General features: G+C 38.6%; 1 protein-coding gene across 2 annotated transcripts in view; it reads right to left on the minus strand.

The window, feature by feature from the left end:
• Window positions 1–216: 216 nt before the first annotated feature.
• The window catches only part of caln1 (calneuron 1), a 50,046-nt gene continuing 36,516 nt past the window's right edge, over window positions 217–13,746 (minus strand). For both annotated transcript variants that reach the window (XM_079886300.1, XM_079886301.1), the window contains exons 5-6: window positions 7,043–7,199; window positions 217–420 (exon numbers count right to left, since the gene is read on the minus strand). In XM_079886300.1, coding sequence (XP_079742426.1) covers window positions 293–420; window positions 7,043–7,199 — 285 coding nt within the window. In that variant the 3' untranslated portion in view covers window positions 217–292. The remainder of the gene's footprint in view (window positions 421–7,042; window positions 7,200–13,746) is intronic.

A 13,746-nucleotide genomic window follows, 5' to 3' on the forward strand; every position in this document is an offset into this window, starting at 1 on the left:
ATTAGGGAACAGAGGTGGCATGAAACAAGCAGAAAGTCAGCCCTTTAAAGTCCCTGCCTGAGAGACGAGGCCCCGTGTAACATGCTGGCTTGGCTCGCCGTACACTTCCTGCGTCACTTGGTCCGCGTGGAAAAGTAACAGGAGAATACAAATAAAATAAAAAAAGAATAAAAAGCTCCTCTTTTCAGTAGTGAGGTGTTTGGTTTTGTTTCTCGAGTGTTAATTTGTTAGTTTCAACAACTTCATCGACAGACATGCACATGCAGGCTCGGCCCCGCTCACAGTGGTGTCGCTACTCCATGCCGTTGCGCAGCATCTGATTGGCCGCGATGAGCATGACGCTGATGATGAAGGCCATGGCGAAAGCGCATATCAGGCTCTTGCGCACGCACGTCTGTCGATTCTTCTTTTTGGGATGAACTGCAATGACACAAAAACAGCGATTTAGTCCTGACATCCTTAGGAAAACAACAGAAACATCTGATCTGAATCTGAATGCATTTTCTACTTCTGTCTGAATGTGTAGGTGTCAATTTGCATTCTAGCCGACCGCCTTTCATCTGCCAATCTGACTGGTCTAAATAAAGCGGCGTTTCTTGCGCAGCTGCGAGGTGGTGGATACGTTTCACTGGGGCTTGAGATTCACCTGAGCACATGTGGCTGCTCGGCTCACAAGCGTGGGGTGACAGTGGGGTCTGGGCTGAGAATAGAGCCAGTTATTAGGTGCTTCTGGAACACACAGCCAGACAGATTGTGTGCCAGCCTCACCCTGTGATACCATTTTCCGCTCCAGTCCTCCTTCCGGCACAGAGCGCTAGTCAGCAAGTCTCACCCCTCTCCCCCCTGCAGCCAATCCCTGGCCTGGTTACGGCAGAGCGGAGGCGCGATAATGAGCAAACATAGGTACTCTTCTGCCTGAGTGTGTTTTGCTTTGAGAACTTTTGATTTTTCCCCACTCTTGCCTTTCCAAATGGCAGCAGATAGAAGTCAAGATAAAATGTCTCGCAGCATGCTCAGCATGTTTTGAACTTCAAAAAGTCTTGAGAGTACTGGAAAAGAAGTGCGCTTAATTGCATTGAATGGGCACTTGTGTACTTCAGATCTTAAAAGCATATTAAAAAAAAACACACGTACTTGCAGATAATATAAAACTAATGAAATAAAAGGCATAAGTGTACTTAAAGGCACATTATGTAATTTTTCGCCACTAGAGGTCGTTTATTCAAAACAAAGGCGTAGCTTTAATGACGCGTTGATTTCGCGGAATTATGGGAGTTATTATTATGAGTGTACAGTTACAGTTACTCTACAGCCGGTGAAGAATATAACGGGACTCGGGCAAAAATCATATTCATGGATGACTGGTAATGTATTAAAGTTATGAAACGAGGCCGCTGGAGCGATTGCTAATGAGAGACTAATTGCAGTGGAGCTTTTATTATGCCGCAGACCGCTTCCGCTTCTTCCGGTCATGCGTATGTGGGCTAACGCAACACATTTGAGTGTGTTGAAAGTTATTATAATGCTACTCTGTGAGTATATGAGACACTTGTTGCACACTGTTCGATATTAGGCATGGTAAATGTGGTACTCGCTGTAAATCAAGAAAACGAGATTTAAACAAAAAGACTAACTGTGTTGAGATGTATAACAATGATTAGTTTTCTGTCGATGAATGTGTCCAAACAGTTTCTCACCTGTCTAACGAAACACACAATATATTAAAGCGTCTTTGGTGTTTCCATGGCTTCTACAAAATAAAACTGGAAATTGAGGGTAACGCGGGTATGATGTCATTGATAGGCGACGCACGGACACAGTCTTTGTCCTGGTTAAAACTGCTTATTTCTCTGGATAAACATTCTTAGAATCATTTGGTTTAATGTAAGTACACAAATCAACAAAATATTTAACATTGTTCTGGTGGTTTTTTTGGGGGGGATATTTTGATCCAAAAATCTTACATAGTGTGCCTTTAATGAGAGTACACTTTCATTTAATACACTTAAGTACATTTTAGAAAGTGCACTCTGAAATAATGTCAAATTGAAAGTTACTTTAAGTACATTTTATATCATTGTTTTAGTTATCTTTTGTCATGCTTTAAAGAAGTACACTTATTTGATTATAATTTAAATTGTAGTGTTTTGTTCGATATTACATTACCATATTGGTTGCTGTGATTTTGCCAAATAAGACATGTTCTTGGATAAACATATTTTGTTGATCCTAGAACAATATTCCTGTCTGAAAATGTATTCCTAAACCTAACCATACCCATAACCTGTCCCTAAAATCAGAGGGAAATTATCGGTGAATAAGAATGATGTAGAAGCAAAAGAAAAGCACTCTAAAGTTCAGCTATAACTGCATTTAATATAAATTTGACACTATAATTTAATTTATTTGCAATTAGCATGCAATTATGTTTTCGTACTTTCGTATATTGTTCCATAATAAGTAGGCCACCATATTTCCATAAGTATGCTAAAGTGTACTTTGTTTTCACAATGGCCACCACCATTTTTTGACAAGAAAAAAACCCCTCTCAACAAAAAAAAATCTTGTGATAGTGCTGCTGTACAGCTTAAGTATGCCATTTCTGTGTCAAATACAACGCTAAATCTGTTGCTTGGATAATTCTAATAGACACCATATAGTTTTTGTGTTAAAGAGATTGCGTCTCTGGATACATTACCATAGTCTCAGTGTGTGGTCTGTTGACAACACATGAGCTTGGCCCAGGTGCCTCCATGAATGATTCATAAACACACAGAGTGCGTGGATGAGTGTTGCTTTAGCGCTGTGGACATCTGTTACTGCTGGTAGGACAGAGACTCGAGGCATTGGCATAAGGGATGTGCTTGACCCCTGCAATGGTAACAATGTCCTAGTGTGTTCCATACAGCAACAAACTGAACATTCATACACTGGAATCATAACACTTATAAGCAGTGTTGGGGAAAGTTACTTTTAAAAGAAATGCATTACAATATTGCGTTACTTTTATTTTATTTTTTACAGAATTTAGATTTGTGGATGAACAATCCCTTTAATCGGACAATGCAATGTGCTTGTAAGAAGGATCCACTGAAGGCAAGCCTTGAGAAACCAAGTGCAGCTTTATTGACAAAATAATCCAAAAACATGAAACAAAAGCATGGCACGGCATGAAACAAGACAAAAAGCTATGAACATAAACTTGCACAATAGTGGTTACAGGAATTAATGCTAGACAAAGACACATGACAAACATGAGGGCTTAAATACACAGACTAAGACAAGGGACACCTGTGAACAATGATCAGACAATTAACCAATGACAAGACACATGGCAGGATCACATGACAAACAGGGAATCACATGACAGACATGAAGCGTGACAAGACACAGAAACATGACAAGCACAAACCCAAAATCGTGACAGTGCTCAACTTGACCTTACATTTACAGAGATGATAACTAGACACCACTTTCTGAAAGAAACATACTTTCTACAATTCTTTCTAATGTTAATTGTTGCATAATTTATACTAATTGAAGTATTTAAAATCATTAAAAACTGATACTATAAAGAAAGATATATAAAGATTAACTATGGCAGAAACAGTAAGAAAATAATTCTAATTCTATTCAGAATTCAGCCACCAGCATTAATTTATTCTCTTGATTCCTAGTTCTAATAACTTTGCATTTTATACTGACACCTACTGGTGTGGATGCATGAAGTTTTTGTTTATTAACTTTTAAACTGAAAAGACTATGCACACGACATGTAGGGGGAAAAACTAGATATCATTGCCAAGATTTAAATATTTGTTCCCAAAATGTATTAATTAATTCCTCCTTTTAGGTAAATAATGGCCCTGTTGTACTAATTTGATCCCTTGTTTTAGTTAAATTGTGGCCATGATTTAACTAAATTAAAATGAGAGAATGAATTGGTACAATGTGGCCATGATTTACCTAAAATGAGGGAACAAATCAATTGTGGCCACGATTGAACGAAACCATGAATGAATTCCCATGAATGAATAAGTCGTGGGAATCAATTCTTAATTTATAATTCGTGACCACAACATATTTTTTTCCCACGTTATGTGCGGATTATCTATACAAGATAGAGCTGGTCATATGACCTTAGTGGACACTATTTAAACGCATATGTTGATGGTTCTATTCATTCACTAGGTTTAAAATATTTTTAAGAGGAAAAAATCGTTTTAAATGTTCTGAGGCACTCAAAGAGTTACATAGGCTTAAAATAGTGTGTTTGCGTCATAATTTCAAAACTCATTTTCACAAGTTTCATAAGATGATTATAGTCTGTTTCGGGAGATCTCATAATGTAGAGTAGCATATGCGACAGTGAGCTCCTGTGACCCTGTAGATGCAGTGACAACACCCACTCATGAATCTGGAAATGAGCTGCCTACTCAAAATCCAAACTAGCATTTTCAATTCACTCCTCTGATTTTAATAACCAAAAAATAAGCTTCTAAAAATTGCACCTCATGTCAATAGGCTGTGAATATCACATACTGTTAAAAAGTTAATTAACCCTGTGTATTACCATGGAGAACATTATGCTATTCATCACAGGATGAGATGAGGTGCAGTGAGAGGAGCTTTATTATGCATGAAACAACAACATTAACATCAGCCCATATTAGTTTGAAAGAACAAATAGACTGAAGCAGACAACCGTATAATGAACTCAAGAGAAGCACCTACACATCATAACAAACACTGTTTTTAAAGTTAGATACATACATAGGAGTTTAAAGGGTGCTCAGAATTATTTTATAGCTTTTATATCCAAAGAAGAAAAGTTGTGTATTATGTGTTTTTCTACTTATTATACTTACTTTATTGTCATTTCGTCTTCTATACATACACTTGTTATTTTGTGCATACATCTGTTGTTAACTCAATTATTAAAAATATTGACTAAAATTATGAATATTGCAGAGTACCCTATTTAATACTCCATTTGTTTGAAATTCTTTATATTAGTGGTTCAACGGATCACAAAACCCACAGTTCGGATCATATTAATGTTTTTGATTCATGGATCGGATCATGGCAAATGTAACTTTGCTTTCCATTTATTACTTAAAGTACACTTTAAGTACTTCGATACCACAACAAAAACTACTAGTCTAACTGAAGTTCAAACATTAATAAACGCAAGTGAACAGCAAAAAGATCAAATACACCAATTAAAAGCATAGATAAATACAATAGGGTATCAAAGTTACAAATAAAGTAAGGTCTGTAGTGTATTCAGGAACAGACATGTAATACTTAAATGTACAATACCACTTTAGTGTTCACTGTATAAATTAAATATAGATATATTTTTGTTAGAGCTGTGTCTTGTTGTTTGATTAACATTAATGACATAGACAGCAGCAGGTATTTATAGGCTACTGTCATTTAAAGACCAACCCCGCGGATCCAATATAATGATACACATCAACTGTTCACGTTCACTTAAGACTAATCGAGAGTGTTTACCAGAATACTTGCCGAGTCTGGTATTTTGACTGGTGAATTGACTCTAAAGGCCCTATCTTGCACCCAGCGCAATTGACTTTGTACACCCACGCATGTATCATTCCTATTTTGCACCCGATGCACAGCGGACTTTTCCCTCCACAGACGCACGCCAGTAAATTAGGGAATGAACTTGCGGTCCCGGGGGCGGTTCAGCGAAAAGAGGAGGCGTGTTCCGGCGCAAGCGTTCCCTGGTGCTATTTTGCAGTTTCAGAAAACAATTCAGGAAAAACCTAGTCTAAAGTCAGTGGCGCGTTATTCAGATGCTATTTTAAGGGCGCATGCTTGGCCATAATGTAGCATGTGCACAATACGCATACAATTTTGCTTCTCTCATCTACACAGACGCAGCAGTTGCCATTCTTACAAACCATACATAATTACAAGGAAAAATATTCCACACGAGGGAAATCATTGTTGTGTCCATGAAGATGTGAAAAAATAGGCATAAATCTAGCTTACACATTTACCCAAATTATTATACGCCTGTTTAACCGAAGCTAATTTGGGTGGGTTTCTCCCATCCCCATACAATGTCACTTCTCTGTCTTTTACGGCCCTGACGAGAACGTCGGTCTCCTCGGCTGTGAACCGCTCCTGGTAATAATAATAGCAATCCGCCATGGAACAAACACGCCTGCTTTTAAAGGGAATGTGAGATGACGCTCTGATTGGTTTATTGCACGTTACACCCAAACCACACCTATGAGTAATGTAGCTACTTCAGACCAACCCATTTTAGATTTGCGTCGATCCGCCCACAAAGTTACTTGCGTTTCGCGTTTGATACTTGTGTTTCAGATCGTTAAAATAGGGCCCTAAAGGTCAATTCACCCTGCATTGACAGACGGCGCTTGTTTTCACAGACTGAACATGCTCAATCTGCATTTGTTGGATCAAGGAATGTCTGAAGCCCAAAGTATTCTTTGGCTGCCCGCGTTTTCACAAAGGTCCACACACTATCCGTGTGACGTAATTTTCGTCATCAAGAGGGTCCGCGGACGTCCACACACCCCATCCGCGTGCAGCCCAAATTTTGTGACCAAGCGAACGGTGCGTGTACATGTGCGAGTGACTTGAGCGTGCGCTCAACTGTGCGCGAGACAGAGTGGAACGCGAAAAATGAAGGACACATTCGGTGGATTTTATGTGGATTTTGTTTTCAAGTGTGCGGTGTGCTATGGAAGGCCAAAAGGACCAAAACGTGTGAAATTGTTGTGTAAACACGTAATTACGTCTTAACACGCAATTTACGCGTTAACACGTCATTTACGCGTTAATACGTAATTACGTATTAATTTAAGTGTGCGGACATCCACGGACCCTCCTGATGATGAAAATTCCGTCACTGGGACGGTGTGGCCGAAGTATACTTTGGGCTTACTCTGGTGATTCTCTGCATTGGTCTGCACCTGTCGGTGCATTGTGAATTGGCCTTAAAACCCATTCCGGGACCACTGACACACACACAGTTTACACTCACCTCCCTCAAACTCTGTTTGACAGTTTCCCGAGTTCTCGTTCAAGCTCTCCTCTTCATTGATGATGATGTTCTCGATGTCCTTCATCGTCAGGTGGTCCCGGAAGGCATGAAAAAGGATGTGTTTCAGCTCCTCCAGTGTTATCCGCTGCATGTCAAACTACAAAGACAAATAAAACAGAAGCAGTTCCTCAACCAAACTCAAGCTCTTCAAAAACTTCAAAAAGAGAATTTTTGTGTTGTATGTTTTGTTTCATTTTTGCAAAAGGGATAGTTCACCCCAAAATTTGAATGTGACTTTTTGTTTTGAATTAAACTACTATTTTATTGTATAGTTTTATTTTAAATTCAATTTTAAAATATACTTTATTCAGTTTTCAAATGCCACATTAAAATTTTCAGGTCAGTGCTTAGATACAAAAACAGCACAGAAAAAAAAAAAATCAATAGTCTTTGTAACCGAGGAGAAAAAATGCATTGATCAGTCTGAACACTTTCGCATGGCACTCGATAAATGGACATAACGCAATTAACTGCAAGAAATTCAAAGGACATCTGAGGAAAACTGTCATGGGGACTGTAACTCAGGTTCAGTATTGAAAGTTGATTTTTATTACTCGTATCCAGAGGGCGTTTATGAGCTCCATCCCTTTAATTACCCGGGCAACATTAGCCCAGCAGATCGATTTTTCAGGAGGATGTAAATGAAACTGTGGTGCACCAGCTTAATGCCTTATTTGCAAAGCTGTCAGGTTAGAGAACAAACAGTCATTAGGAACACAGGGAGAACCGCTATACAGTCGGCTACATGTTAATACACCACTAAATCATTCAGCCTTCCCTACCAAAACAGTACAGGGATGGTAATACTAAGGTAATCTGGTTGGCATATACATGATGATATTCATGATAACAGTGTGGTAAATGCCCCAAAACCATACTATTACTGTTATAAGAGTTTATAAAAGCTTAAAGAGAGAAAAATGAATAGTTTAAATCTAACTTCACTTTTTTATTTAAACATTCATAAGCACAGTGATATAATACAGCATGGAAATCTCCAAATTTGTGACAGGAAGCTCACAGTGCAGTTCTGTGGCTCTGGAGAAAGACAGAGCTTGACAGGCCATTGCAGCTCGTGAGGAGAGACAGCAGGATATTACAATAGCTGGCAAGCTAATAAATCTGACAAGCCATTAAGTATTCCAGCCTCACTGTGCTCACCTCCACAGTAACTTGTCATTTGACTCCACTTTAGCAAGTCAGAAAGAATGAGAGCAAAATACTGCTTTGTAATACTGCATGCAAGCTGATGTAAACACTGCAGAATAGGCCTATAAATCAGTTTTTATTTCTGTTTTGTTTGTAAACCTGAGAACGCACAGGCTGAAAATATTATACTGTAATATCATGCCCATGAATGTTGACCTAGTGGTCTAATATGTAATCTGAGTGTTTATGACATAATGGATCACCTTATTTTGCAATATGGAAATAAGCTATTTTTTGAAGACTTCTGATTGATTAGCTATGGTTAAAATAACTTGAAGAATTTGTGCTGCAAACCAGTATGTTTACAGTTTTTACAAACACATCCAAGTACCCATCAGTACTTTTTCAAAACTCTTTACACAGTGAGCGCAACTTCATAAACTGTGGATCATGTATCACTGCTTTGGCTCAAAATACATTCAATTACGAAATCTTTCAAATTACATTAATACATTTCTCACTTAGACACAAACACCATCAAAATTATGTAGCCTACCTACAGGCCATTTTGCACATTTACATACTCATTTCAAACCTGTTCAACTTAAGTTCAAAACCTAGCATAATACAACATTTCTACAGTAATACCATATTGAAATATATTCCAAATGAAATACTAATCAAAAGAATTAGATGCAGCTGAACATCTAAACATGTGTTATTCTTTCAATTTCATTAGCATAAAAGGGGAAAACTTAGGAATAATTTTGTACTATATTGTAAACATGGACTATGTAACAAATACTGCAGTGAATTATATAAAGAAACTTTGCAAAAGAAAACATTGTATAATGGTGCCTGTTGTTAGTGTTTTTAGGTCATTGTTTTATGAGTGACAACGTGTATTTGTTGGGTGAAGATCTTTGCCAGTGTTATGGAAGAATGACTTGATTTGAGACATGTATGAATTAACTGCTGTGCTAAGCTGAAAGTTAGGCAGGAGAACTGTGTGAAGAGCTTTGAAAAAGTGTCGGGAATTGCATTTTCTGAAGAAAGCCTCAATTGGTTTCAAAACAACAAACTGTGCAGGGTAAGTTATATGCAGACATTTCCTATATATTACTTTTTAAGAGCAATAATAATGCATGTGCAAAGCTTGGATTCCTAATTATAAAAAAAGGGTAAACCATCTGATTGAATGGGAAAGTCATCCAGGGACATTGATGCAAACCACCAGCCCTTTAGCATCCAGACAGTAAAGCTGGGATGTTTCTGGGCTTACCAGAGAGAAAAAGTGGGCACTAACTGCATTGATGTAACCTTCGGACAACCCACAGCCACAGAGACGGAGTCGCCCGAGGGCATCAGATCCATCTGTTTTCATTGGAGGCCACGAGAGTGGGCAGATGAGCAGCTCATTAAGAGCTCTTGTGCTAGATAACAAATCCCATTTTCTTTTCTTTTTTGAACACTCTTTCTTGACTGTGAGTATTTATATACAAGTAATGATGGCCGGAATGACCTTCAAGGTCATGACTGGCTGTGCTGAAGTCAGGAGTAATCTCTGTTGGGATGGTAGGTTTGTGTGTGTGTGTGTGTGATGGCAATTTCCAGACAGGCTGATACTTGCTGACCTATAGGTCCCCTGAGATATTTTTTTAAAGTAAGAAAAGACACCTGTAGGTAAAGAGAACAATCCACAGCTTGAAAAAATTTAGGACCATAAAAATAAGAGATTTACTAAAAGTGGATTTAAAATGTCCCGTACAACGACGTAACTCACTGTTTCACTACCATAGCACGATGTATCGTAGAAGAAATCAACTAGCTAGTCACGAGTCGACTGTTTCCCAAAACCATTTTGTCGCAAATTGAACGTTCAACTATGTTGGTTAATGATGTCAAGCACCTGGTGAAGTAATAACTGAATCTGTTTGAGATCGAATTAATGCTAGATGTTTTGCTATAAATTACGGACATGGCATCTGAGGATCTGATCATTTTAATCAGTTATTTTGCTTTATTTCCAGATTCAATCATAGGCTTGTTCTTACTTAGTAGAGCACGTATGCACATGCGCACACGGTGCTTTAAATCTCTTGACAAACTAAAAGACGTAAATTACATATTCTAAATAAAAGATACAGATTGCACCGAATATCAGCTTGCTTATTTGGCTCAACATAAGGATTTATTGAGTCCACATGTCATGCAAACAAGAAACTCTCCTTCTAACCACAGGTCAAGAGCTGTCGTTCCCTCACAACTTTGCGATGCTGTTTTCGAATGTTCATTAGAACTGTTATCAGGAAACACCGACACGTTGAACTATGCTGATAACGATGGAACTTGTGACCGATGGATGGATGGATGGATGGATGGATGGATGGATGGATGGATGGATGGATACTGTAGATAGATAGATAGATAGATAGATAGATAGATAGATAGATAGATAGATAGATAGATAGATAGATAGATAGATAGATAGACAGACAGACAGAGAATAAAGCAGCTGTAAACTATCAAATGTATGGCAGATGAATTTGTGATGGGACAGAGTGTCTGCCTACATCGAGTTGTACCAAGAGCAGGAGTATCGACAGAGTCTGTTCACCCCACACATCAGGCCGATTTAACAGCAATTAGTAACACATTAATGTAATCTCCCCTGCTGCTGCAGTAAACTGACAGCTGTGGTCATTGATCCGGTGCTCCAGCTCCACTAACACCACAAACTGAAGCCTCTCTGTAAAGATAGACAAGATCAAGCCAACGAGAGTGTGTGAACTGTGTGAGAGGAGAAAGGAAGTATCTAGAGAGATATAAGAAATGTGGATGAAAGACAATCCCATGGCGTGCTAATGTTTGACTTATTTGATGGTTTAATAAGGAGATACTGACTTTGATAACATTAAAGTAAAACATTAAAGTCATTCTCTGTCACTGATTATCCAGCATAAAAATTACGGAAAAAAGAAATCACAGGCTTTTCATCATTTTATTTCTCATATATATATGTATTCTGTCATGACAGAGATTGGCATGGTTATAGAGATCTGATGGTAATGGATATGGCAGTGTTAATGTGTTTATGCCATGTGATTGGCTGATTAGATATTTGCGATAACGAGCAGTTGAACAGGTCTACATAATAAAGTAAAGAGTATGTATATACACATATACGCACACATATAGGCTAGTAACTAGTCTGTAAATTCTTCTGTACTCTATTTATAGCCGTACCAGAGCCATCTACATTTGGACTCACTGCTCAGCACAGTGACCTTGTCTGGCAGCTCAGCCATTTAATTTCCACACATCCTCAAGTCCCACTTCAGGGAATGGCAGTAAAATATTATGACGAACGCGTTCTTAAGCCAGAGGGAATTTTTGATCATATATCGAAGAGCGGTACAGGCTATGTCCAGTCTGTAACCTGGTTTCTAACTGCCCCACTGAGACTGTCAATGTTTCAGCTCTGGCATCACACACACTTTTCCATGAAAGTCACATGATGGCGGTGACGGGAATAAAGCAAATTAAGCTTTATCATTCTTGGTATGGACAAGTGGGGTTACTCAATGCATCAATGCACAGGACTACATGGTTTTCTTCAGACTTTTTTTTTTTGCATAATCAATGTTTTTGTCCTTTAAAAGTCAATGGGGTCCAAAACAACATTTGGATCCAATTGACTTTTATTGTATCGACAAACATTTTCTTTTGTGTTCAGCAGTAGAAAAAAATTCATACCAGTATGGAAAGTGCTGATTGGTTTTCATGCAGCATTTTATTTCAACGTCAACGTCATTTCAAATTCCTACGTGACCGGACTAATTTGCCTAATCTTCACAGTACTTTAGACGCGATGGAAACTCAGACAGCAGCAGGTCTGGGGGAAAAAAAGTTCTTTATTCGGTGGTAATTTCGGTGGAAACGCGGCTTATATTTATAGCAGAGGGGCAGTTTAATCTGATGTAACAAGTATTGAAAGTAGATACTTTCAAGACATAGATACAAAAGAGTTAAGATCTGCCAAGCAGTTTGAATCGACTCTGCCTTACTAGCATTGGGTAAAAGAGATACTTGTCCTTGTTGTTGAAACAACTGCTTGGCAAACAGAATTGATCTCTCAGCAGTCTGACCATGAAAGAGGAGCTATCACTTTGGTTATTTAGGTTTCTATTAAAGCTACACTGTGTAACTTTTTTAGTTGATTCTTAGCAAAATACACTTAGTTCTTTCAAAAATATATGTGCTCATTAATGTATATTTACTTCTTTCAAGTAATAAAGTATTCTCTTAAGTTTATAATCTGCCATTGAAAGTACATACGGGTGAGGGGTTCGTATGCCGGTCGCCATGTTGCCCCTCCATCTTGAAACTACATTAGCCAAAGAGGGACATGCCTGTAAATTCAAGCTTCGCCTTTTGCGTTTTTCACTCAGTGACACCGTGACGAATGCGAGGGGGAGATTACTCGCGAGCTCGCGAGTGCCGGCAGATTTGAAAGATAGTGTGTGCGCGTGCGTGCGTGCGTGCGTGCGTGCGTACTCACATTTGAAAGAGAGAATTAAAACGTCAACGCGACAGACAAATCAGCAAGACCATAGTCAATATTGGAGTAACTTTTCCCAGATGGAAAGAGCTCATGAGGAGAAAAGATTTTAAAACGGACGCCGAGGTTGCCTGCTTTCTTCTCGACAGGTAATTCAGCCTGTTGTAATTCATTTGTGTAAATTCGAAGTTTTATAGTTGCTTGTCTAACCATAGCATGGTTGTGCATAACGCCAGAACGACCTCTAGTATAACTTCATCATCGCGTCAATGGTGAAAAAGTATTGTTTACCTTGTAACATAAATCTGTGCTGCGACGGATCACAGGTGATGAATAGTTTTAAAGGTGCAATTTTTTAAGCTATATAAAAAAAGGACACTGTAAATTTTAGTTATTTTTAATTGCTTTTACTTTGTACACATTGTAACGTTAGCCTAATCTGATTATGCTGGGATAGCCGATTCCAAGGGTGACGTTTACCTCCTGACATCTGTCCTGTAGTTTTATTCATTTTAGACATATTGTTTATTATTGTCATGGACGAAGTCGATAACTGGAAGCCATGTTAATCTTGGAATAATACGGCCACCGTAGGAGTTAAAACGCTCTCGGAATTGAGAGGAACAGAAACAAATATTCACTGGGTAGTCATATACAATTTCACCGCTAGATGGGGGTAAAAATCACACAGTGTAGCTTTAAGCACATCCTATTGACATATAAAAGCTAAAAGCCTTCATCTGTTCTAAAAGACACACCATGTGCAAATAAAACTGAAGCACCAACACTTTGAGGCTGTTTTCGACAAAAGGATGGTTACTGACCAAGCCCCAGGCAGGGTGACAGCAAAATGATGTGACCACATTCGATGTGTACACTGTTCAGCCTACGGCAGCCATTAGTCAAGACCTCTCCCAGAATCCCTACTTTAGCC

This window comes from Squalius cephalus (assembly GCF_949319135.1).
Source record: "Squalius cephalus genome assembly, chromosome: 11".
Classification (NCBI taxonomy): Eukaryota; Metazoa; Chordata; class Actinopteri; order Cypriniformes; family Leuciscidae; genus Squalius; species Squalius cephalus.